Source organism: Lipophrys pholis, assembly GCF_963383615.2.
Source record: "Lipophrys pholis genome assembly, chromosome: 9".
Classification (NCBI taxonomy): Eukaryota; Metazoa; Chordata; class Actinopteri; order Blenniiformes; family Blenniidae; genus Lipophrys; species Lipophrys pholis.
This window is the reverse complement of record NC_137639.1, coordinates 7,284,262-7,308,349: the sequence shown is the minus strand read 5'-3', so window position 1 is coordinate 7,308,349 and position 24,088 is coordinate 7,284,262. Positions and strand designations below refer to the sequence as shown.

The following is a 24,088-nucleotide window of genomic DNA, read 5'->3' as shown; positions in this document are numbered from 1 at the left end:
GTGCCGCCGCTGCATCGACTCATTTGATTTTTACTCATGTGAATATGAGTATGAAGCTCCTGCGTGAGTCCTCCAGAATATCAATCGACTTTTTCACGCTTCTCTTTCTCTCTCTACGTGTTAAAATGTCTCTGTTGAAAAGTTTTCTCTGCTCGCTCACGATCAGCTTTTTAAAAAAAATGCAGATTCTTGATGAAAACCCAAATAAGGCAGCCTTCTGTTTTCAACCTCTTTTTAAGGATGTACATGTGAAGCTGGTTTATCTCTGGCTTCCCACTCCTTTCACTCTTGGCATTGCTAGTTGATTCATGATTGGTCAGTATTCCTCAGGACAACTTGTCTTACCGCCAGCAGTGGGACCTGTCAGCTGCACACATTTACATACAAGCTACACTATCAAACTGGACATAAATAGACTCCAGCGGAGCATTTTAGCAAAGCTTAAAATAACAAAATGTCAAATCTTTCCCACTGTGTGTATTACGTCTGATTATTAGTAGGCACACTTCATCAGTTTAGATGACAACTCCTCCATTGAACATGTTACTAGTCATTTAGTTTATCTTTTCAGAAAACCTTTCTGTTTTAGTACATAAACAAGCAGTTGCTCTTGTTTGAGTTCCACAGTGGGTGTAAAACACACCCATATGGGTGTTTACTGAAAGAAACACTGCACAGGAGTGGGCACACAGTCTCCGTTCCACTTTATAGTATTTGTGTGTGTGTGTGTGTGTGTGTGTGTGTGTGTGTGTGTGTGTGTGTGTGTGTGTGTGTGTGTGTGTGTGTGTGTGTGTGTGTGTGTGTGTGTGTGTGTGTGTGTGTGTGTGTGTGTGTGTGTGTGTGTGTGTGTGTGTGTGTGTGTGTGTGTGTGTGTGTGTGTGTGTGTGTGTGTGTGTGTGTGTGTGTACAAGAATCTGATACAAGTCTTGAGGACTGTCTCCATGATCAACTTTCACAGAAGCACAAGTTGTTGTATTTCAGATGCTAAATGTGTGAATTTGCCTTAAAATGACCTGCGAGTAGGATGTCAGAGTGATATGTGATTCTGTGTAAATATTACACTACAACAAGCGAACAGCACATGCATCATATGCATAATGGGAGGGGAACATAAACACAACCAAACCTTTCTAAAAGACATTAGTGTTTCACACGAAGAAAAAAATAGACAATACATGTATTGCAAATTTCCCAGTAGTAGTAAGATCAACATGTGCAGTACACATAGACTGAACTGCGATTAATTGTTTTCATGCATTAATGCGCCGTAAAGGCAAAAGTACAGAGATTTAACACGAAAGGAAAGAACAATCAATCATATTGGGTTCACAAAAGAAATCAAATTGTGAATCAACTGGTAGGAAAATGACCAACTAACAGCTGAAACGCTGTTGGAGGGAAGAGACTCTGTCACAGCTGGTGTCAATTAGGGGCAAGAGAAAGAGCACTGTTTTGGGGGGAAAACAAATCTTAAATCAAGTCAAACCTAAGGCCCGTGGGATACAGCCAGCCTGCAAAAACATATTTCTTAATTTCTCACTTAAACAGATTTTAGTTTAGTGAAAATATTGACACCCCTGACATGTTTGCATTTATTCCAAATTATATTGTTATCAAGTTAATTGACAACATCATCTCATGTTTACCAGAAGAAAACAATTCATCATCAAAGATGATTTTACACAGAGAGAGAAATTAACAATCAGCCCACAGACCGAAAAATAAATTGTAAGTGCTTTAATTTATGTCATTGGCAGTGGAAGTGTTTCATCTCAACACTCAGTGGTCACCAGATCTGTGAAAAAAATTACGTTTTAAGAAGCATTTGAATATATTAGTAAGACTAAATGAACTTGTACAGCATTTTTCTTACATGGGCTTCAGATCTGGTTGCGTTCCAGATGGGATTAATGCACATTGAGTTGTTTACACTGATTACATGAGACTTTTCTTTGCATCTATCAATACTACTGCCACTTGTGAGGCATTTGGGAGACATCTGTAAAATGTTGTGATGGTACAAAATCATCTTGGGTACGACGCATGCTCTAAATGGCACTGAGATGCATCATCTCATTAGACTGTGAATGGCTGGATCAAATTAATAACTCGAGACTTCCCACTACTATTTCCAGATGGGTTAGAATTTTTTCTTTTGTACTCTTTGTCTCGATTATCTTCCGTTTTTTCACTCCAGGTTCGTTTTAAAGTTTCAACTCACCGCAGGGTCTAAAGCTTTCTGCTTAGTTTTTATCTGGTTTTCCCGCCCTGGTGTCGACAAGGAACCACACATGCTCGTTAAAGCAATGAAATGCTTTTTTCGGCCCTCCATTGTCTGGTCATCCTTTGCTCTTTAGTTCACTGCGGTCGGCTCCTAATAGGTTGCTGCCTGCACAACATTTCAGCCGGGGAATGTTACACTTTCCTTGCAGTTACTCGGTTCTTTTCAAAGGCAGCGTGCTTACTGCGAGCCCGACCACATGTAGTCTGTCTGCTGTGCGGCGCTGTTTGTTTATCTGCCACCTTTTTCATTTGGAGCCTTTTTTGTTGCTGTTTGCTCTCCAGCCAGCCGCTGCCCTGCCGGCTCCGGGCGTGAGCCTGCTGCAGATCCACATGGGACTCTGTTGGGCATAAATAACTCAAAATGCTCACGACCTGGCCTATTGGGAGCTCGTTGTTACACATTATCAGAGGCACTTTTGAAGGGTACAAGTAATGTCTTGTACTTCCCATATTAAATGGGTTTGAGTGAATTTGCAGCTATGGATTGTGCCGAAGCCTGTTTACATGACGTTTTCCCTTTTTGTTTCAGAAAAGTTTTGCGTGTAAACAGCGTCGTTTCAAAAACGATGTCCAATTCTACGGAAAAGGCAGGGACACTACAAACGATGCAGTTTTCATGGTAGGCGACGTTTGTGATGAAACCACACACTTGTGCGCAGAGAACAACATGCTATAGACATTAACAATGGCGGGTACATGGATTTCGTATCGGCAGATGACGAACTTGGATTGCTATCACGAGTGACTGTCAACTCTAAAACTACCAAGTCCCAGGAGAATACAGACTGGGGGTCATGGCACTCTGGAGTCAAACATTGTTATTGTCCATGTACTCGCTCTTGTGCAGAAGAACTAATTATTATGGCCGTGGTGTGCTTAAACGGGCCGTTAGTCTTTATTTCCACATGTTTTCATCATACATAAGTGAAAAGAAATGCCTGAAACACAAATTTCTAATATAAATAACCATTCTAATACGTCTAAGTCTCCCTCTTTTCTTTTTTTCCGTCCAGGTAATATCCTGTCATGCAGTTCCAGGAGCTCGGCCAGCACTGGAGCTGACATTGTCAGCGAGGCCAGACTAGTCTACGGTACAACAACCTCATCTCTACCAGACCTTCACCTCTCCCTGCCCTCCTCTCTCTGCATCCGCTGGTCTTACCCCAGGGGAGGGCTGTTCTTTTCTTCCTCGGCTGCTGAGTCCAATCCTGGAAAAAGGCCTGTGCTTGCCTCCCCTCCTGAGCCTGTATCTGCAGTCTGCTCCGAGCCAACCCCACTGACTTCACGTCAGCGCCGCAGACTTTACACCCTAGTTCTGCACCCCGGAGCCTCAGCCATAGCCTCCCTCACGCGATCGCTGGCCAAGCACAAGCACACGGTGAGGGGGGGCTGTTCACTGGGACGGACACGGCGTCGACCGCCATCATGTCCAGCCGACGCAAGGCTTCCACTCCCTGTATGATCCGGCCAGAGCAGACCATGGTGGAGCTGGATGATGACGACGCAGAGGAGACGCAGCGGATGGAGGTACACTGGCAACATGTCAGCAAAAAACATAATCTCTTTACAAAATGGCGTGCTTGGTGGTAAAGTGTTCACAATTCCAAATTGGAGCAATTTGTAGCAGGGAAAATTGATAATAGCTTTTGATTGCACTATTAACAAAAAGGTTTCTAACTTCTGATTTTTGTTATTTTGCGCAAAAATGTCATTATCATTCCCATCTTTTCCTCAGGAAAAAAAAGACTTGGCTTGATTTTAGTCTGAATGGTGCTCAGTGGGCATATACCGCTTTGAACGCGTGGATATTGTGGATGATTCAAGTCGTGTTTTGATGTCTGCAGGCTGTTTAGAATGTCTTTTTGCTCATCCTTTGCCAGACAACAACGGAAAACCACATTCAGACGGGACCTATGGATACTGATCTGCCAACACAAACGGAGCCAGCTATGGACTTGGATCTAACAGCCAAGGCCACGGACCTCCCCGCAGCTCCCGACAAACCAGCAACAGAGCCTCCGGACCCGTCCAAGTCCCAGCGCAGACAACAGGGAGGCTACGAGTGCAAATACTGCCCCTTTTCCACACAGAATCTCAACACTTTTAAAGAACACGTAGACGCCAACCACCCAAACGTCATCCTCAACCCCCTGTACCTGTGCGCCGTCTGCAACTTCAACACAAAGAAGTTCGACACCCTGACGGAGCACAACGAGCGATGTCACCCGGGGGAGAGCAATTTCAAGTTCAAACGCATCAAAATGAACAGCCAGACAATTCTTGAACAGACAATAGAAGGCTGCAGCAACAACGCGGTCATTTACAACACGTCTGCTACGGTTTTGGGAAAAGCCGAGGAGCTGGGATCTCTGCCGCTGAGCAAACCCACAATGGTCAAGATCGGAAAACCAAAAGTCTCGTCATCAGACATCAAACGGACTGAGTGTCAGCTGGGTAAACTGGCCCCCGATCTCTCCAAGAAGCCCATCACGGCGGTCAACGTAAACGGGACGGTCATCATCCCCGAGTCGACTCTCCTCAAAGCAGACGGCCTTTCTCACATCATGCCTTCCCTACAGCGGCCTCTAAACTACACCCAGGTGAGGAGGAATGTTTTTTTGTTTTTAGACTGTGTGAAATACTGTCAACTGCAACTTAGGCCCCGTTTACACGACAGCAGGGAAAGTGAAAACACAGAACTTTTGTGGCGTTTTTGGTTTCTGTTTACACGACACTGGTGCTCAGGCCTACTGGAAACGCAACTTTTTGACAAAGGTTTCCAAGGTGGAACTTCTCAAAAATGCAACGACTGTCGTAAAAAAATAAAAAAAAGATGGGGAAAATGCAACTTTGTTTTGAAAACTCTGCTATGTCCATATATTAGCCATCGTTAATGTTTATGGAGTATTGTTCTCTATGTGCGTGTGTGTGGTTTCATTTCAAAAAACAAAAGGCACCAACCTCAAACCGGGCACGCTAACGACAAATCTTTCAGATTTTCTGCCATTTCCATGTAAACAGACAAAGAATTGCTGCGTAAACACGAAACGTTTATAAAACGAAAATTCAAAAACATTGCGTTTTCACCTGAAGCGTTGACCTTCACATGACCTCTATAGTTGTTTGGGGGTTTTTACACTTTATGGGGACTTAGGCTACATAAACAGTGGATTTAGCCAGGAAAGGCTTTACCTAAGATGTAAAAACACTGCAGTACTTTTTAGGAATCAACATGGTGTTTAAGTTCCTGAAAACACACAGGGGTGCTTCTGAATTGTCCCTCCTATCTCATTTTCCTCCTATCTCATATTCCCCATGGATGACATCACGGGGTTAAGGAAAGGTGTTGGGACGCTTCCTAAAGGAGTTGGGAAAGACGATCACGTCGTTTTGACGATCCGACGCACTTCCGCTAGGTGATGTAATAATAATCCGCCGGCAGCGCAGATTAGTGACGTCTAAAAAATATACAAATGTGGACTACAAAAAGTGCATTCATAATGCTTTCCTCTGTGCCTCTAACCATTGGTATAATCTCAAATATCACAAGGTTTAAATTGAAATTAAAGGAAAAGAGGCTCCAAACGAGGAACAATAGTGAAACTGCTGCCAGGTGAGTAAATAACCAATCAAATTGAGAATAGGGTGAACAAACACTTTACTGTGTTCATTGTACGACATCGGCATAACATTAATTGTTGGGATTTGGGGTTTAGATTATTTAAAGTTGTTCAAGGCAGATTATTGCATTAATAACTTAACATGATCTGCATTGAGTCATCAAGAGTTTCCCTGAACGCTCAGATGAGCCGGTCCCTTTAAATGTTGTCACTGCAAGGAATTGTGGGGCAGCATGAGCTGGTCTCCTTTGGTAAAGGAAGCATCAGTGTTTCTTAGGCTAAAGAAGGTTGTAAAGGAAGTATTGAGCCTCCCTTCCTTTGCTTATTGAGAATTCCAACACTCCTTATCATGGCCGCCATTTAAACACTTCCATGGTTTTAGGGAAAGTGGATAGGAAAAGAGATAGGAGGGACTATTCGGGTGCACCTGTAGATTTGTAATTGTTATGTCCACAGCTGTGAGTTTTCCTATTCAGGAGCACAGCTTGACTTCCTGGGTACGTCCGAATTGTCCCTCCTATCTCCTTTATCTGTCGACTTTACCTTAACCCCTGGATGACGTCACGGGGTTAAGGAAAGGTGTTAGAAGGCTTCCTAAAGGAGTTAGTGAAAGGCGATCACGTTGGTGTGGCAGTCAGACAAAACTTTCACTTAGTGACGTCATAATAATGCGACGGCGGCGCAAGTTAGTGACGTCTGCCATGGTGGGGAAAGAACTACAAGTTTCCCAAAATGGACTACACAAAGTGCATTTGGGTTTTATATGATTTCAAGTTGTTCAAGGCAGATTATTGCTTTAGTAACTTACATGATCTGCTCCCTTTTTCCAACATCGTGAGTTTCCCTGAACGCTCGGATGAGCGGGTCCCTTGTGTTGTCGCCTCAAGGAATTGTGGGGCAAAATAAAGGATATATCAGTGGTTCCTAAGCTAAACGAGGCTCTAAAAGAAGCAACGAGCCTCATTTCCTTTGCTTATTGAGAACTCGGACAGTCCTTATCATGGCCGCCACACAAAACACTTCCGGGGTGAAGGAAAAGTTGATAGATAAGGAGATAGGAGGGACTTTTTGGACGTACCCCCAGTCGCACCAACTTCTTCTGTGGAAAAAAATACTGAAGATGGATAACAACACTGCTGCCTAGTGGCCATTCCAGGAGAAGCATTTTAATAGCACCTTCCTGAATGTGGCGCTTTTGAACAGTACGAAGTATAATAAAGATCACACTGTACTAATTGCAAAAAAAATTGACACAATACAACATTTCTTGGAATTTTGATGAAAACAAGTTGTCTTATATTACTTTGCCTCCAAATTGCATTATAGTGAATGGCAACCCTGTTCTGTCAATCAATGTTAGAGGAATGTTAGATTAGAGCAGGGTGCGAGATTCATTTTCCTGTATGAAAGTGTCTTCATGCATCTACAAGACTTAATAAAAAAGGAAAGAAGGAGATTTCTCAAGATATCAAATTGCCACTGTGAATTCTGTTTTCAAAGGTGAAAAACAAAACCGGACAAAGATTTAGTTGTTTACCCTGCAATGGTTTTTATTTCTAATTGGACCCCAACACTGTTTCCTCAAAAGTAATTTAAATCCAATAAAAAGTTTCGGTGTCTGTCTGGTGTTTTCAAACTAATTGCTTCCAACTTAGTAAAGTTTTATCTGACGAGTCAGGTCAAGTAATCATGATATTTATTTTTTTTACTGTCAAAGGCTGAATCAATGACTGGAACAGGTTCCAGTAATGAGATAATCATGATGAAATATTTAGTTTTCATGGAATCTGTTTTTTTCCTCTCAGAGTGGCATATTATTTATTCATAAGGAACATTTCCATTTCAAATAACCAATTTTTTTTGTCTTATTACTGATTGTTTTTTTTCATTGCTTTCATCCCAGGTGCCGAAGATCGCAGTGCCCCTCAACACCACCAAATACAACCCCTCCCTGGACGACAACCTGACGCTCATCTCCTCCTTCAACAAGTTCCCCTACCCGACGCAGGCGGAGCTGTCCTGGCTCACCGCGGCCTCCAAACACCCGGAGGAGCAAATCAAAGTGTGGTTCACCACACAGCGGCTCAAACAGGGCATCAGCTGGTCACCCGAGGAGGTGCGTCACTCCGACTTCAGGCGTTCTCTTCCGTTCACGTTCAGCCCGATGCACTGGCACTGATATTTTGCCATCATTCAGTGTCTTAAATTGGGCGATAATCTAAACACAAAACATAATGACGGTAATAAAAACTGTATTTCTATCAGCATAAAAGCAAATCGGCTTTTTTATGTAACACCTGCTCAGGTTTTAGCACTTAAACATATTTTACTTTCAGTTAGCAGACAGCGATTCTAGATGTAAAGAGCATAATACTAAAATGGTGGAGAGAGATTGGTGACATATTTTTTTTAAACTTACTCATTTCATATAGAACAACAAACGTACACAATCTCAAGTCCATGTCTGTTACTTATACATTTAAAGATCAATATAATTCACATTCGCCAACTCGGTACAGTATGTTTTGAAACTGAACCAAAAAAATACAGCAAGGAGAAGAAAATATATACGTACATTTAGATTTACCTTCCAATGCACCTAAATGTTTTTGAAAAAAAGGAATAACGGTTCAATTCATTACCTTCACTTGTGTTATTGGTTTACAGCTTGTTTCAAATGTTTGTAGTTTCACTTGTAGTCTCACTGTTGTTTTTTCCATAACATGACCCTGTTTCACATGCTCGCTCTCTCTCTCTCTCTCGCTCTCTCTCTCTCCCTCGCTCTCCCTCATGATGTCGGGTATTTGAGGCTTTAGCCAAGAAGTTGTTGTCGCTTTCCTTGCTATTTAAAGCAGCACATTTAAAGTATCTACTGCAGGTGTCAAACAAGGTCTATGGGCCTGAACTGGCCTGCGAGTGGCTCTTAGTTCGACCACAAAACCATCAAACAAATGGTCAACATATCAAAGAAAATATATATTTAGATTTATTAAGTAAATCTATTTGAGAACAGGGAACACAACACAATGCTCACAATACAATTTCCTCAGTTTTACTCCTTTCCTTTTGCACACGTTATCAAAAAACCCTCTGTTATTGAACAATCTCAGAATATATGAGTAAAGTCACCTACTTTACCACAATTTAGAGGTATAAACATGACGAGAGTTCGTTCCTTCTGTGACAGGTGGAAGAAGCCAGGAAGAAAATGTTCAACGGTACCATCTCCTCCGTGCCTCAGACTTTCACCGTGGTTACACCTCAGCTAAACTCCAAGTCGTCTGCCAACCATCCGATGCACACCCCGGTCTCCAAACCCCCCGTCCTCCAGTCCCTCCCCTGTCAGCTCCTGGGGCAGACCAGCCTGGTGCTGACGCCGGTGGCCAACGGCTCCACCGTCACGTGTGCGCCGTTGGCGCTCACAGTGACGAACCAGGTACGAAGCCTCGGGCACAGAAAAGGTCCCGGCTGTATGCTGACATGCTCATGTTTTATTTTCTTCTTCAGTGTGTGATTTGAGCTGTGCTTCCTGCAGGTGGCCCAGTCTCTGAAACGACCCCTGCCCTCTCCCATGATCACCTCGGAGAGTAAACGACCCTCCATCATTCAGACCATCTCTGCGCCCACGGCCTCCTCCAAGCTGGCATCACCCAAAGTGCTGAGTTTCACGATGGACCCCAACAAAACGGCCGAGCAGCTGACGGTGCTGAGGTCCAGCTACACACAGTGCCCTTTCCCCGAGGAAGATGAGGTAAGATTAAGTGAGTGAGAGGATGGGGTTGTGTGTGTGTGTGTGTGTGTGTGTGTGTGTGTGTGTGTGTGTGTGTGTGTGTGTGTGTGTGTGTGTGTGTGTGTGTGTGTGTGTGTGTGTGTGTGTGTGTGTGTGTGTGTGTGTGTGTGTGTGTGTGTGTGTGTGTGTGTGTGTGTGTGTGTGTGTGTGTGTGTGTGTGTGTGTGTGTGTGTGTGTGTGTGTGTGTGTGTGTGTGTTTTCTTTTTTTGTGACGTGCCACAGTAGATGGAAAACATGTTGCTTTGAATTTTATTTAAAAAAAATTTGGCCTCTAATTTAATATTGAAGCCTTTACGTTTTCCGAGGCCACTGCTGTCACTTGTCTGCGTGTGTTGGTTTGTGGCAGATCTACAGGCTGATTGAGACCACCGGGCTCTCCAGAGGAGAGATCAAGAAGTGGTTCAGTGAACAGAGGCTCCTCAATCTCAAAGGTATGTGAAGTATGTGAACAGTCACATTCCACACATAGGTAGAGGCGTGTTTGAAATGATAGCAATAGCATTTATCTAATCTCTGTCTGCGCTGTATGATTTTGTAATTCTGCGTTTCCGTCTGTGCTGCAGGTGTTCCTCCGCCACCGGTGCTGGTGAAGGCAGAGGTAACGCCACCCCCTAAAGACGGCCCTGTGAAGAAAGTAGTGCCCAACCAGTTCCCCCTGCTGGAGCGAGTGAAGGGGAAGTCGTCGGAGCAGCTGAAGGCGCTGGAGGAGAGCTTCCAGAGAAGCAGCTCACCGACGGAGGCAGAGCTCGGTAAATTTCTCAGATACATAATTGACTCAGCTTTTGGGAGGAAAACTGTCGAGGTTTGCAGTACGTGTTATCACATGAGTAATGTCGCGATGACGATTGAAGAAAATGTACATTGAAACTTTGAGACCATTGAGCCCCTGAACCACAACCTAAAGGGAAGATTTTCACTGCAGCGTTTCTCAAGCTTCGTCCTCGGGGGCTGCATGTTTTCCCCTCCCTGATTCAAACAAATGGCTGCCGCAGAGCTCGACGGCGACTCATTCATCAGAGTTGTGAAAACGTGCAGGGCAGTCAACAATTATTGAGAAAAACGCATTAATGTACCGGTACACATTTTTATTTTGAACCTCTGCAGAGTCAGTTAAGTTATCTATAACCACTGAAAAGTTTAAGTTTCTTTTCAGTGGAGGACTTTAATTCTCAGCTTTTGCTGGAATAAAACACCCACCCTGTTGCTGCTACACAGTCCAGCATGTTGCACAGTTGAAGCGCGTATGTACGAGCTGGTGAAGTGAGAAAAGACCGTTCTGCTGCAGTTTGTAATGTTTGATGAAACTTAACAACTGAGCAGGTGAGGACAAAAGAGTGTCTGCGGCAGTAAGGACAGAACAAGTCCCAAACAAAAGGTGTAATGTTAAAGATAAGCATGTAAATGTTTGTCCATCTGAAAATCCCCTCATAGGAGCACATGCAGCTGAAAACATCAGATTTTTTAACGCCTGATTAACTCAAACAGACCAAGATAACAGGTGGTCAGTTCAGAAGATGTTATTTATCCCACAAGGGGCAATTCATTTGTAGCTTCCCAGTGTTTATTCGTGCATATAGTCCGTCACAACATGAATAAATAATCAATCTGTCAAGGAAACGTATTTAAACATGGGACAGAACATTCTACGTAGTCACGTATAAACACGTCATAGAGCAAGATAACCAGATAAGACCGAATTAAAGGTAAAAACAGTAATAGAAATCAAGAGATAAACAATGTCCTCTGGATATAATAATTCAAAATGGGTTTGTTCTGCATTTAGGAGCTTAATGTCCGAGTTAACGAAGGACTTTGATTAGTTACTTTAGTGCACCAACATTTAACTTTGTACTAACAGTTAATGAAGCTACAGTATAAAATCTATTAAGGTGGGAGACACAGATGGAGAATGTTATACCCACTCTTACTAAATAACAATAACAGATTTGTTACATCAGGGTGATCATCAGGGTTCCATCTTCTAATTTCCTTTGACTTTTCTAGAACTTGTGGCTTTAGGCCTTCCTTTACTAACCTGCTACTGAATTTAAATCTGAGATTTAACTTCTACTGTGGAGTGGAAACACTGCCGTGGAAAAGCAACTTGTTGTAAATAACTATTGTACTGTCATTTATATTGCAGTACCTGAACATATGAAAATGCATTGCTTTTGAAGTCATTGTTGAAAATGTCTTTCATTGTAAAATATCATGGAGTTAAAACAGTTTTAATCTTTGACCAGCAAGAGTTTTAAAACATGTCCAAGTATGAATTTTAGTGATATCATGGCCAGAGACAGAACATCTGTAACATGTACCTTAATAATGATATTATCAATAGTATTTTACCATGTACAGTTAAAGATCCTGGCAGATTCTAAAAAAAAAAAAAAGTTTTAAAACCTCTTTTTTTTTTTTTCTTTTAATTCAAAAAGGTCTTAAAATTTACCAAATCTACTGCCTTCGTTATCTATTTAGCTTTCACTTGTATTATATGAGCAGGTATTAGATTTGACAACATATTTGTTATTTATTATCTATGAATGAATGAATCTTTATTTTGAAAAAGAAAAAAAAAGAATCATTTAGATGAATAAAACAAGAACATGAAACTTGACTTCATGCTGTTTAAAGACAAATGGTAACATTTATCCAAACTGAAATTAATTGAGTTAAAGTAATAACGGGTTAAGACTCCCTGTTTGGAAGAACTTACATTTTTTAAAGAAGTTAAATGACATTCATCGTGTTTTATATGAAGTCCACCCTGTTTTTTTTTTGTTTTTTTTTTTGAAAAACGGCAGAAAAATTGCCTTTTTTTTGTTCCACGTCGTTACCGAGGATCAAGCTGGTGTGTCCACACTGACAGAGATAGTTTTACAGTAGTTATCTGGGTGGGTGAACTCAACCATTTACAACTGTCGTCTTCTCATCAGTCCCAGAACTGAAACTCACCAGAAATCCTTCGACAATTTCAGTCCAAACCTCATGCAAGTGGAAAATACAGAAGCCAGTTCTATTAGTCGTAGTGTGTCGTCCTACAGCTCTTCATCTGAATTCCCAGACTTTCTCTCCAGTTTAATCCTGAGCTCAGATAAAGTCGTTATAGTGGGTGACTTTAACATCCACGTCGATGTTGACAATGATCTCGTTCTGGTATCGACATCGATCACTGAAAGTGTTCAGTTCCTCACAACTCTGTCAGATCACGTCCTGACATCGTTTGAATTCACATTAACTGGCTTTACAGCAGCTGGGAAAGATGTCTGCCAGACATTTAAGGTAACAATCCAGCAATATTTACATGTGCACACATGTCTGTTCAAAAGACTTCACCACCAGAAAGAAGATTTAAGATGCCTTTTTATAAAAATCGGTTTGTCTGAAGTTAATTTTCTCCTCCTCATTCAGGATGATAAAACAAGCAGATTTCAGTTTCGGATAAATGCAGTGGACTCTTCCTCCTGCAGGACAGAGCCTCTGCTCAGAAATAAATAACGTTGTCGAGATGCGGAGAACTAAAATGTGATTACACAACTTTGAAAGGACTTATTAAAAAGTGAAGTGGGATAAACGAGTGCAGAACCGTTTGGCCAAATTAGCACCGGTTTGTGTTCCTGCCGGGCTCCGTATCCTCGCTTTAAAGCTTGGATGTTTCTATTGCTTGAAGAAATCCAGTAGTCTTTTCTTCTATTTATACTAGTTCACAGCGGGCGACTTAATTTTCCTTCCCCCTGCAGGAGCTGCGGACCCGTCTCCGGCGGGCGCCAGCGTGACAGGAATAGCTGAAATGTTTTTAATGAGCCCATTTCCAACTCCCCCAGAGAGAGTCTCAATTCCCAGGGTTCCACTGCTCATCTGATCTTCTGAACCTTTTCTGCTGCAGACCAGCTGGCTCTGGAGACCAGGCTGTCCAAGACGGAGGTGGACTGCTGGTTTTCAGAGCGCAGGGCGCTGCGGGACAACATGGAGAAGGCTTTGCTCAGTATGACCTCAAAGAGCGCGGAGGACCGGCCGGGAGCGCTGCTCAACGGGAACTCTCACCCGCCCGTCCTCTCCTCTTCCTCCTCCTCCTCCTCGCCCCCCGTGCTGGCCGCCTCCTCCCCCCGTCCGCCGACCCACTCCGCCTCGGCCTCTCCGCCCATCCTCACGTCGTCCTGCTCCTCGTCTCCGCACCCGCCCGTGCTGTCGGCCTCCGCCAGCCCCGCCCCCCTCGCCGGCCGCTCGCTCACGCTGCTCAGAGAGGTAAGAGAAGCCGGTGGGCGCCCGCCTCCGTACTCGCTAAGAGTAACCAGAGTCAAAGCGATTCTTCTTTTTTTATATAAAAAAAAAAAAAGCGGTGCAGAGCGATTCGGATAGAAGGAGCACATTGATCATTCAGTGGATTTAAAATGAAGCTTCCTGTGCCGACTCATCGATTTTGTGGTACTTTTTGGAGCCCCGCGAAAAAACAACCAAAACACAATTTTAACTAAGTCATAAAACATTTAACTGTTGCTGAAGCACACAAATAAAAAACAAACTGCAAGCAGGGGTCATCTTGTAAAGAAAAACACTGCTTCCCCCGATGTGACGCATTAGTCCGGGTCTGCAACCCCCGACTCTTCTTTCTCTCCCCATTGGCTGACTGCAGCTTTCACAAAAGTCAATAAGCACATTTTATTCAATAGCGATCTTTCAAAAAGACTCTTCTCTTTCAGTGCAGAGTCGCTCCTTTAAAAAAAGAAAACGCCTTAACTCTACGTGCGCATTTTAATCTCTCGTCGTTCTTTGGTGGGAGTCGGTAGATTGGAGTCTTTAGTTGGTGAAAAGTTCCTGACCTCTGCAGGATATCCGGTAAACATGTTTGTAATAGAAAGAAACTCTTCAGTTTATGGGGTTTGGATCTTTGGAAAATGTTTTATTCCTCATCACATCTCACCAGCAGAGTTTCAGAAGCACGTTGTTAAATCTTTTTGTGATTTTTGTGTTTTTTATTTGATTTTTGTGCTTCTGATTTCCGCCCTGCAGCCGCCACACAAGGAATGATTAGAGCTGCCAATTCCAACAATTTAACAAGCTCAATAGGTTTTTTTTATTTTTTAAAATTCTGTCATTTTGAATTTTCTGAGCACAAATGTACGGAGCCCCAGACACAGAGAGGCGTCTTGCTGCAGACCTCCGCTGTGGGGTCACGTCCGGTGCAGGCTCCGCTCTCAGGACAGGAAGTAACGAGACATTTAACGGTCATTTAACACGAACGCGAAGGTTAGTGGCTGCTTTTCATTCTCCAGAATAAAGTATGAATGTGTGGTTCTTTGCTGGTGTTCGCCGTCGATGCAACTAACATTTATTAACGACGCAAATAACAGCATGTTACAGTTGCGCTTCGGGTCATTTGAAGCTGGCGGCTCGCATTTAAACACCCTTACTTCTATTTCTTCGGCGCACAACGTAAAGTAACTATCCGATGACGGTTTGTAAAGAGTGCAGCGATAAACCCTCCATGCAATCGTGAATGCATTGCAGTGTGTGTATGAGACATGTTTTCCTAAGCTCATGAGTGTTTTAGAGGTGATGGTTCTCATAGCACAGCCACAGTATCAACGATAATGTAAGGCAGCATGATGCATCGCTGTAGTTTAGTATATAAAGTAATAAAATACAACAAAATTATTAAACCCTCCCCCAGCAAATTAAAGTTTTTGTTCAAAAAATTCCTAAGTGTTGTGAAACAGATCAATGTATTTTTAACACAGCCTTTCCAAACATCCTACTTTTCTTTTGGGGGCTTACGTTACTTTACTTTGTACACAGAAATAAAAAAATGTTCACACAAACTCAAAAAAAATTCCATCTGGTTAACGTCACTTGGGAATTTTATTAATATACATGTAAATTGCATCGAGGGCGTACATAATAATTTTGACTTAGACTGTGTATCAAATGCAGCAGTAATATTAATCCAGCAACTGTGGGTAAAATACGAATTCAGGTCATTTTGCCGTCTTGTATTACGCATTTTCTCCTCAGTACATTTTTTTTTTTTATGCTGGATTTGTTTGCAGTAGTGTCTTGTCACACTGCACTTCTTCTGCTTCAGTAAAGGAGCTGCGTATTTCTTGCACAACTGGTTATATGTCTCCTAAAGGAATATTTAATTAAGATTTGAAGGTTTCCTATTATACATGCAGTAGGTAGAAATGTATACTTAAGTTGTTTTGACACCTGAATAATATGTAGAGACTTTCTAGATTTTGCCGACTGTATAAATCAAGTCGAGCTGAATTTTGAGTACTATAACTCACACACATATAACGACCTCTTCTTCCCTTGTAGATGCATCATTCAATTATTCCGGATGGTAAAAAGCCTCCAGTAGCACGCTGCACGACATGCTGCAGGCTGTACCACTGCCCTCTTTGTTTCTACTATAAACCCAGCATGCCGTACAAACTTCAGCTGCACCTGGAGGTGCACCTTAAAAACGCAATTGTATTTAAAGGTAATGAAGACAAAAACACATACCTATATATGTATATATATACATATACACATATAATGTCTGTGTCGCTGATTGATTGTGTGTGTGTGAGAGAGCCTTTGTTATTGGCTAATGTAAACTTTCCTGTTGTGCTCCTAGACACGAAGATTTGCCGCTGTAATTTAAACTGCAGGGAGGTGGGACATTTTCACTGCCCCGGTTGTGGCAAAACTATAATCAGAAAAAATGACATGGAAGGACACTTGGAGGCTTGCCAAGGTCGCTCCCACCAAACATCCACGGCAGCTGCTGCCCAGCCCGTTCTGCTCTCATCCACTGCAGCGCCGCCGGGTTCCAGCGGCCTCTTGCTTACGTTGGATCGTTGAGGCTGATTGTTTTGCTTATGTTTGTTAATTTTAAGTAATTAGAGCATCTTTAAGACTGGCTGCCACTCCCCAACTGAGAGAGGAAGTCAAGTTTCCCAGTCTGCCTGACACTATTGGTGCCGCGTTGGGAAGACAGTTTTTCTGTCTTCTCCGTCGGACGCGTAAGAATCCAGGTTGGTTCATGGGGGCAGGCGTGCAGCAGGGTGGAGGAAGGCAGAGTTGGGCTGCCTCCAGTCCGGGGAGGGGCAGGAAGAACCGGCTGAAGCTCCTCTGCACCGTCAGAAAGTCTGGATGAGTCCAGAAAGGAGTCGGCCTTGTTCGTTTTTTATAATGTTGCAGACCTGTGGAAATGTTGATGGAATAAAGGACAACCCAACATTTGTTTTGTGACTTTGTGTGTTTTCTCCTCCGTTTTGTTTCTTTATGGAGCTCCTCATAGTTCACTTGAACCTTCAACTAAGCCCCCCCCCCCCTTAGTTACTGTCGCTAACTCGGACAAGTCGTCGCGGCTGCCTCCGCAGTCAATGTCGAAACCATAACATAGCTTAGCGCTTAGCCACCTAGCTTACTTGGTTAGCTCGCGACGTTGCTCCCAGTGTGAAAAGTCCAATACCGTTAAAAAGAGAACGGTGGAAGGTCATCATACGTTTTTATTTTGAGTAAACAAGTGATTTGAAGTGACTGCTCTGGTCTCCAAACAGGTTTATAATATCAACGCACTTGAGCCTGATATACAAATAGAGTTTTTTTAAATAATGAATTAAACTCTAAAATGCCGAATTATAGGTCGATAATTTGTCACATCTTAAACTGGTCAGAAATTTGAATTTCGAGGCCATGAAATATTAATTTGTGGCAACAATTTATAGTTTTATATCAGATGTCGTGTCCAGGGTGGCGTACAAACGCACACTGCATGGAGGCATCATTTACTGCGACTGTGTTTTGTGATAATTATCAATAGATTTGCGATATATTGTGTAGCACGAATTGTCATTAGCAATTATAAATCAACTGTTTAAAACAATGATTCATCTAATCACATAGTAAATCATAAAAATGTCCAAATAGCTGTTTACGTACAACATAATAATAAGATGGGAACTTGATTCAAAAAAATCTATCTTTTAATCACCGTTTTTTGGTGGAAGGAGCGTTTAAAGGACAGCCGCAGTACAGTCCTGAACAAATCAACTGCGACACGGATTGAGTGTCTGTTTTTGTTCTGTAAACCGAGGGCAGGTGCTGACACGCTGCATTCTGGGTTAGATGGTCCCAGACTTCAGGTTTACACACACACACACACACACACACACACACACACTGCGGCCTTAATATGCACAAACACGCTGCAAAGATGTGGAGGAAGAAAATGTCTGACTGTTGAAAAACACTTCTGGGAACAATTTAATTTGTTACCGATTTCTTTTTTTCTTTTTTTTTTGATCTGTTCACATTGGCTGGCTGTTGCAGTAATAGATTAAACCCCCCCATGGTGGACTCCAGTGGTGAAGAGATGAATCGATATGATGGGTTATTTTCTTACAATATGAAGTTAGATGTGGTGGAAAAATAAAGGGAAGCCGTTCCGACTGATGCTGCATGAGACTGCCTGACGGAATGAAACCAAATGAAGCCCGAATCCAAACAGCATGCCAGGAGTGTAATAAGATATTTGATCCATTGTTGAAGTAGCATTTAGAAGTTCCTCTTAGAATGTAATGACTTCAGCTGATAATGAAATGACACATAAATAAAACTGCATTTCTTAGAAATAATTCTTGTTTTGCAGGTTTTGTGCAGTTTGCTTATGGAAAACAGGCATAGTGTATGAGATAGTCATTCATGTAGCGTATGTATGTAGTTTGTATAAACACCCATAATGCAGCAGCTATAAGAGAAGTGCTTTGGCATTTCACTGTCTTGCATAAAAAAAAGTTCATTGAAATTGGCTTTATGTTGAGACTGGATTGTTTTTTGTGAAAATATAGTGATTTTCATCACCAATACTCTGCAGAACGACAGAGAAAAACTTCAAGCATGTAAAAATGGCTTTTCTATTCTTGCAGAAGTTCCAAACACTACATTTATACTTGAGTATTGTATTTTCTCAGGCTGTTTGTGAAAGCTTTGACGACCAAACGTGTTCTATACACCTCACAAGCAGTCTCTGTGTTTATTTTGTTGATTATTTAGTGATTAAGGTTCACCTATATGTTCCAGGTTCTGATGGTTAAAACGCAGCGGGAACCAGTTTGAAGTTTAATGAGTAGTTCAGTGTCGCCCAGCTTCAGCCTGCGTTTCTATGTTAGGAACCGTCTGTGTCGGCGCTGACATATTGCTGCATACCTGTTGTGTTCATCCAGGTAGGGGGACGAGTCATAAATCATTCTGAGCAAGAGCCCTGCTGGCAGCTCGGCCAGGACGGATTTAGTCTCAGCAGGACTCTGTTTTTATCTGCGCTCCTTTGTCTTTAAAACACCTCAGTGAGGCTTATTAGCAAAATGTCAGGCTAAACTTTGAACTTCTTTTACATCATGATTTTTTATTTATTTATTTATTTATTTATTTATTTATTTATTTATGGCAAAATGACAAAACTGAAGATTTTGTCTTCATCAAATGTTGGCGATTGGTCCTGATAGTTCTGACAGAGGATCTAATTAACTGGTCACCACTGTGCGTCTCTTCACTAGAAATAGGATGGCTTAGATGTAAATGATTTAAATTATACGCACGTTTCAGAAGTTGAGTCACTCATAGTGGAACAATCACATCCATCTTCATAGACCCACTTTAGTTTCCTCCAATTTTCAAATAAATGACATGAGTGAAAGCAATCGATGTGTGACCTTGTGTAATTTTTCAAACATAAACGCTACAAAAAGAATCCCTTTTTCATAAATCTTTCCTTTTGTACCATTTGTAAGATTGATAAAAGCCTCAGGCTTCATGTTGTCATCTTGTCTTTCTAACCTCTAAAGAAGAAGATCCACAGCTGTGTGATTTATGACTTAGAGGTGATGTGCTGGTATGCCGATGACACGCCGCTGTTAAAATGTGCTTAATGTGTCACATGTGAGGCTCCGCTGGTACCATTTAGTTCATAAGGTCTTAATCCGTGACTTGCTTTGTTATTTATTTGGTAGTTGAATTATCTCCCTGTGGTGTAAAATGTTTGTCTGCATGTTCTGCTCGGTACAGATGTTCTGCCGGACTCAGTGGCCATCCCCCGACGAGTACAGCCAGCTGGAGGTCCACACCAGCCTCGGACGCACCGACATCGTCCGCTGGTTCAAGGACCACCGCTCGGCTCTGAAGAACGGCGAAGCTCTGGACTGGATGGAAGGTTCCCACAAGCAAAACCCTCCGGATCGGCAGAAAGCGGGCCAGGAGCAGAACGGGCAGAGTTCTGAGAAGAACCAGAGCGTTTCCTCGGAGGATAAGTCGGCGAAAGGTGAGGTCTGGAGGTGAGCCCGGAGTGGAGCGATGGTGAAACGTGCTCCATTAACCCTGTGGCTCTGTTGTTGCGTGCAGTGGAGGAAGCTGGCGACAAGGCAGCAGCCAGAGAAATCCCCAAACTGTCCGAGCAGCCCAAAGTCCAGTGGTTGACCGACAGACTAACGCCGGCCGTGACGGACCTGAGCAGTAACAGGCAGGACCAGACCGGCTCAAGTACGGCCGATAAAGGAAGGTGGGTGTGGAGACGGAGAGAGGAAGTGTAAAGAAATATCTAAAGGTTTATTTTCAGATGTTTTCCATTAAAAAGGAGCTAAAAATACAGCCCCCGTATGGCCACAGCGAGCCGAGCGGCTCGTCACATATCCGAGTACAAAGCAGAAAACAGTCGGTTCTGATCTTGTGTCTGGAGTCCGTTTGTCTGAACGGTGTTTTCCTGCCAGGTGGGTGAAAGTGACGGTGGCCGTGGGAGAGGAGAACGAAGGAGGAGTGGAGAAACAGAGGCTGGCCACGGACACCGAGGTCGTGACCCTGGAGCAGCCGGGGAGGGTCACTGGTTGACGGTGGGTCGAGCCGCCGGCATTTATCTTTAATCCTCACCAACATGGAAAAGGCCCTTTCAGATATATTTTGCCTTTAAAACAAAGATCCTGAGGAAAGACGGCGAGATCAGGCGAGTTTAAAGCTGCTTCAAGGTTTGTTTTTCACTCTAAACAAAACATGGAGCGACATTATGCTGATCAACAAGGAGAGTTGTTGTTATACTTTCATCTTTCTAAAGAAAGCTGCTCATGTTTTCAGTCTTTATTACAATGTTAAGGCAAGTTACTGAAAAGCTTTGTTACAAATCTTTATACTGACTTGGGAATGTGACTCTTGCATTTACTATCAAATGTCTCTATAATGGGAACGTCGCTGTAAAACCAGGGGGGCGCCGCCTTCCTGCAGCTTCTTTTACCTTCATCGTGGTTCATGACAAAATATTATATAGTTTAAAATGCAAAATGATTTTCGACTAAATCTGATAAGAGTCGTTACCAGGGTCTCCACAGGAAGTTATTGTAACCCAGATTCCCCACATTCACACTTAATCCCATTGAATCTAATGATTATATCATATTGTTGTGATTTAACTTTGGTTATTAGCAGTAAATTACAGTAAGTAATAGATTACTGAAACTGGAAGAAATTTATGAGGAATAGAAATTATTAATTGGAATATATTGTCATTTATTCATGAACAAATACAGGTTATAAGGTTATTGAATTATTAAAAAAGAATGTATTCATTTAGATTATTAATTTGTCAGTTATTAATTAATAATTGTGGGGCACCACGTGGAATCGGGGACAAATTACTAAACTATTGGTGTCGGTTTTTCAGAATTTATTTAGGTGTGTTAATATTTCTTTACAAAATATAAATGAGCCCATGTCACAAAAAAACACAAAATAATCAACAAATAACTAAATAAATACACCAGGAATCATTCGATTCAGAAACAGGCGTTTAGTAACAACATGTATAGAGTACCAAATTATTATTTCGTGAACAAACAATATATTTCAAAAATAGAATAATCTATAAGTGCACTGGGAACTGTGGTTAACAAATGTATTTCCATTTAAAAATGATGAAAAACTCTTCAACCGACCTTTTCTAGTCATTTGATCGGTTGAGTTCAGTTAGTGGGAGGAAGATGCTCTATAATCTGACGTTAGCTGAAGTTACAACACTTAGTGGAGGAAGGATAATCTGGATTTTAACCGTTTTTGAAAGAAGAAATGATCAATAATCTGACAACAAAAAGAAGAAGCGGTGCAACACGAGCTGCCTTCTGGGGTTCTGAGTCAGTTCAGGGAATCGTTCTGCTCTCGTTCTCGAACAGAGAAACGACTGTCAACAATCACTAACCGGTTATTAGAAGTGGGATTTTAGTTCCGGCGTTAAGCGATAACACGTTATTCCCCACGCTGATTGTTAAGATGAAAAATATTGTCTCGGGTGCGTTAATTGCCGGTGAATTCAGGACGCGGTGCTCTGGTGCGTCCCGCTGCCTCTTCAAAGCATGCTGGGTAATGATTAAAGTCTGGCGGCTTTGACTCGGGCCTCGTGCTAAACACACAAAGAGGTGGTGCACTGCTCCTTTACTGCGCCGCAGCTGCAGCTGCCTTCAGCGGCGGGAAGTTATTAGCATGTAATGACCTCTGATTGGTCCTTCACGGAGATGGCACACACCGTCATTAGCATGTGGACGCACGCGGCTACGATCGCAGGAAGGCCAAGAACCAAAGCTGCAATTTGACCACCGCGGTTTTTTTCTCCGACAACAGTCGCTCCGCCGTCAAATCGTTTCCAGGATTTCTCGTTTTTTCATCTGAGAAAAATTGTCAATATTGTCTGTTAAAGTGCTGATCGGGACTTCCCGTTTCCTTTTCCAGATGGGATCAAATCATTAGAAGCTGGAAGGCCGGCCGCCGCCAGGCGACGAACAAAGACGAAGCCAGTGACGCGCGTGTGACGTGGTCACGGAGCCGTGGGGTGGGGGGGGTGGGGGTGGGTGCTGGGGGGGGGGGGGGGGGGGGTTCCACTGTTAACGCACTGACATTAAGAGGAGTGCCAAAGCTGGACTTGATGCATTGTTCTTACTGCTACGCTTCTTCTTCTTCATCTTTTTCCCTCCGACTTGTCCTTCAAGAAACACTCGTGTAAATAATTTTCTGTATTACAGAAGAAGAAAAAAAAAGAAGTTTGTATAGTTTTACTTGTGAGGGCATGATTTGTTACTTCTTCTTTTTTTTTTTCTTTTTTTTTCTTCTTCTTTTTTTAAAGAAAGATGAACTCTTGCCCGGAACATGGAATGTTTTCTGTGTTCGTCTCATCGATGTTAAAATCAAAGTGTATTATAGTCTGTTATTTGCTGAGAATCAGCCCTATTTTTTTGGAGTAAAAAAAAAAAAATAAAAAAAAAAAAAAAAAGATGATAAAAATCCCACATGCGCTACTCGCCGCGAGTAGACGTCGATGGCACTTGCATTAATCGCTGTGTTAGTGGTAGATACTTTCGTACCGGGTCGGTTCGTCCCAAACTGTTTCGGAAACGGTCTGTTTTTGTTTTTGTTTGTTTTTTTCTCCTGCAGCGTCACCTTAAACCGCCCTCGTAGAGTTACAGTGGTGAAGGTGGGAATGTCACACAAGTGCTAGAGGGGGAAGTGAAAGAAGAGACGCCGCAGAATGACCACGAGCGTATAAATGAGCACACTGTACATTGGAACCTGTCGCTTCTCGTCAGCCTCCATCCGGCACCGGGAGGCTGGACCCTCACCTGACCCTCCATCCAGCTTCACATGTTCTCATCCAGACACGACGTACAGGTCGATGGGGGGGGGGGAGGGGGGGTACAAAACAAGTTCTACGCATGAGGATCTTTTTATTTGAGCCATTTCCGATATCCGCTCCGCTCGGCTGTGATCTGCGGACGCGACTTCTTCTCTCCTTCTTTAATTCAGATGGGTTCTTCCATTCAGCGGTTTCACTTCTGCACCGACACGTTGAGGACGTTTCTCACCAATGTCTTGAGAGACGGATGACCAAATAAAGCTGGAAACACGCGGCGTCGAAGCATTTGGAATGTCACAGCAGCCAAAGTTGTCATGAGCTGCTTTCTTTTTGCATGTGCTTTAGTCATTTCTTTTAAGGATTTATATTTTCTTTTTGGACTCCTCGTCAGACATGATTGAAAAGGGATGTCGGCGGTTTTCTGGGTCAAAATTAGTGTTTGTTCAAGCAGAGAAAGTGGAGTTTCCAGCAGGTGTGTGTCTGTTTGCAGGCTGAATGTGTGTCGCTGCTGCTGCTGCTGCTGCTGCTTTAGTTTGTCCAGACAAGTATCTGGAATACTGTACGTTTGGTTGGCTAGTTCGGAGTACCGCTTGCATCATCTTCTTTTCTTTTTTTTTTTCTACATTAGGTCTGCTGTAACTCAATAAAAACACAACCAACTGTAAATCCGCCTCTTGGTCCGCGTCATTAACGACCTTCGGGGAGCGCAAACGTGGATTCCACGTTATTTAGTTCTCAGGATTAAAA

At 42.7% G+C, this 24,088-nt stretch overlaps 1 protein-coding gene across 1 annotated transcript; it reads left to right on the top strand.

The window, feature by feature from the left end:
• Positions 1-2,809: 2,809 nt before the first annotated feature.
• On the top strand, positions 2,810-24,004 carry zhx2a (zinc fingers and homeoboxes 2a). The gene is made up of 13 exons (XM_080471109.1): positions 2,810-2,902; positions 3,297-3,810; positions 4,164-4,883; positions 7,807-8,019; positions 9,091-9,339; positions 9,439-9,654; positions 10,040-10,124; positions 10,257-10,442; positions 13,580-13,938; positions 19,747-19,999; positions 20,080-20,236; positions 20,445-20,564; positions 22,444-24,004. Exons 2-12 carry the CDS (start codon positions 3,709-3,711, stop codon positions 20,560-20,562), a joined length of 2,658 nt encoding a protein of 885 aa, XP_080327235.1. The 5' UTR covers positions 2,810-2,902; positions 3,297-3,708; the 3' UTR covers positions 20,563-20,564; positions 22,444-24,004.
• Positions 24,005-24,088: the final 84 nt, after the last annotated feature.

What these genes read in the sequence shown, in the direction of transcription:
- zhx2a (XM_080471109.1), top strand. Translation starts at nt 3,709, where the DNA reads ATGTCCAGCCGACGCAAGGCTTCCACTCCCTGTATGATCCGGCCAGAG. An exon ending in GAGGCTCCTCAATCTCAAAG is followed by an intron (nt 10,125 to 10,256) that starts GTATGTGAAGTA and finishes TCTGTGCTGCAG; the next exon opens with GTGTTCCTCCGCCACCGGTG. An exon ending in AGTACGGCCGATAAAGGAAG is followed by an intron (nt 20,237 to 20,444) that starts GTGGGTGTGGAG and finishes TTTTCCTGCCAG; the next exon opens with GTGGGTGAAAGTGACGGTGG.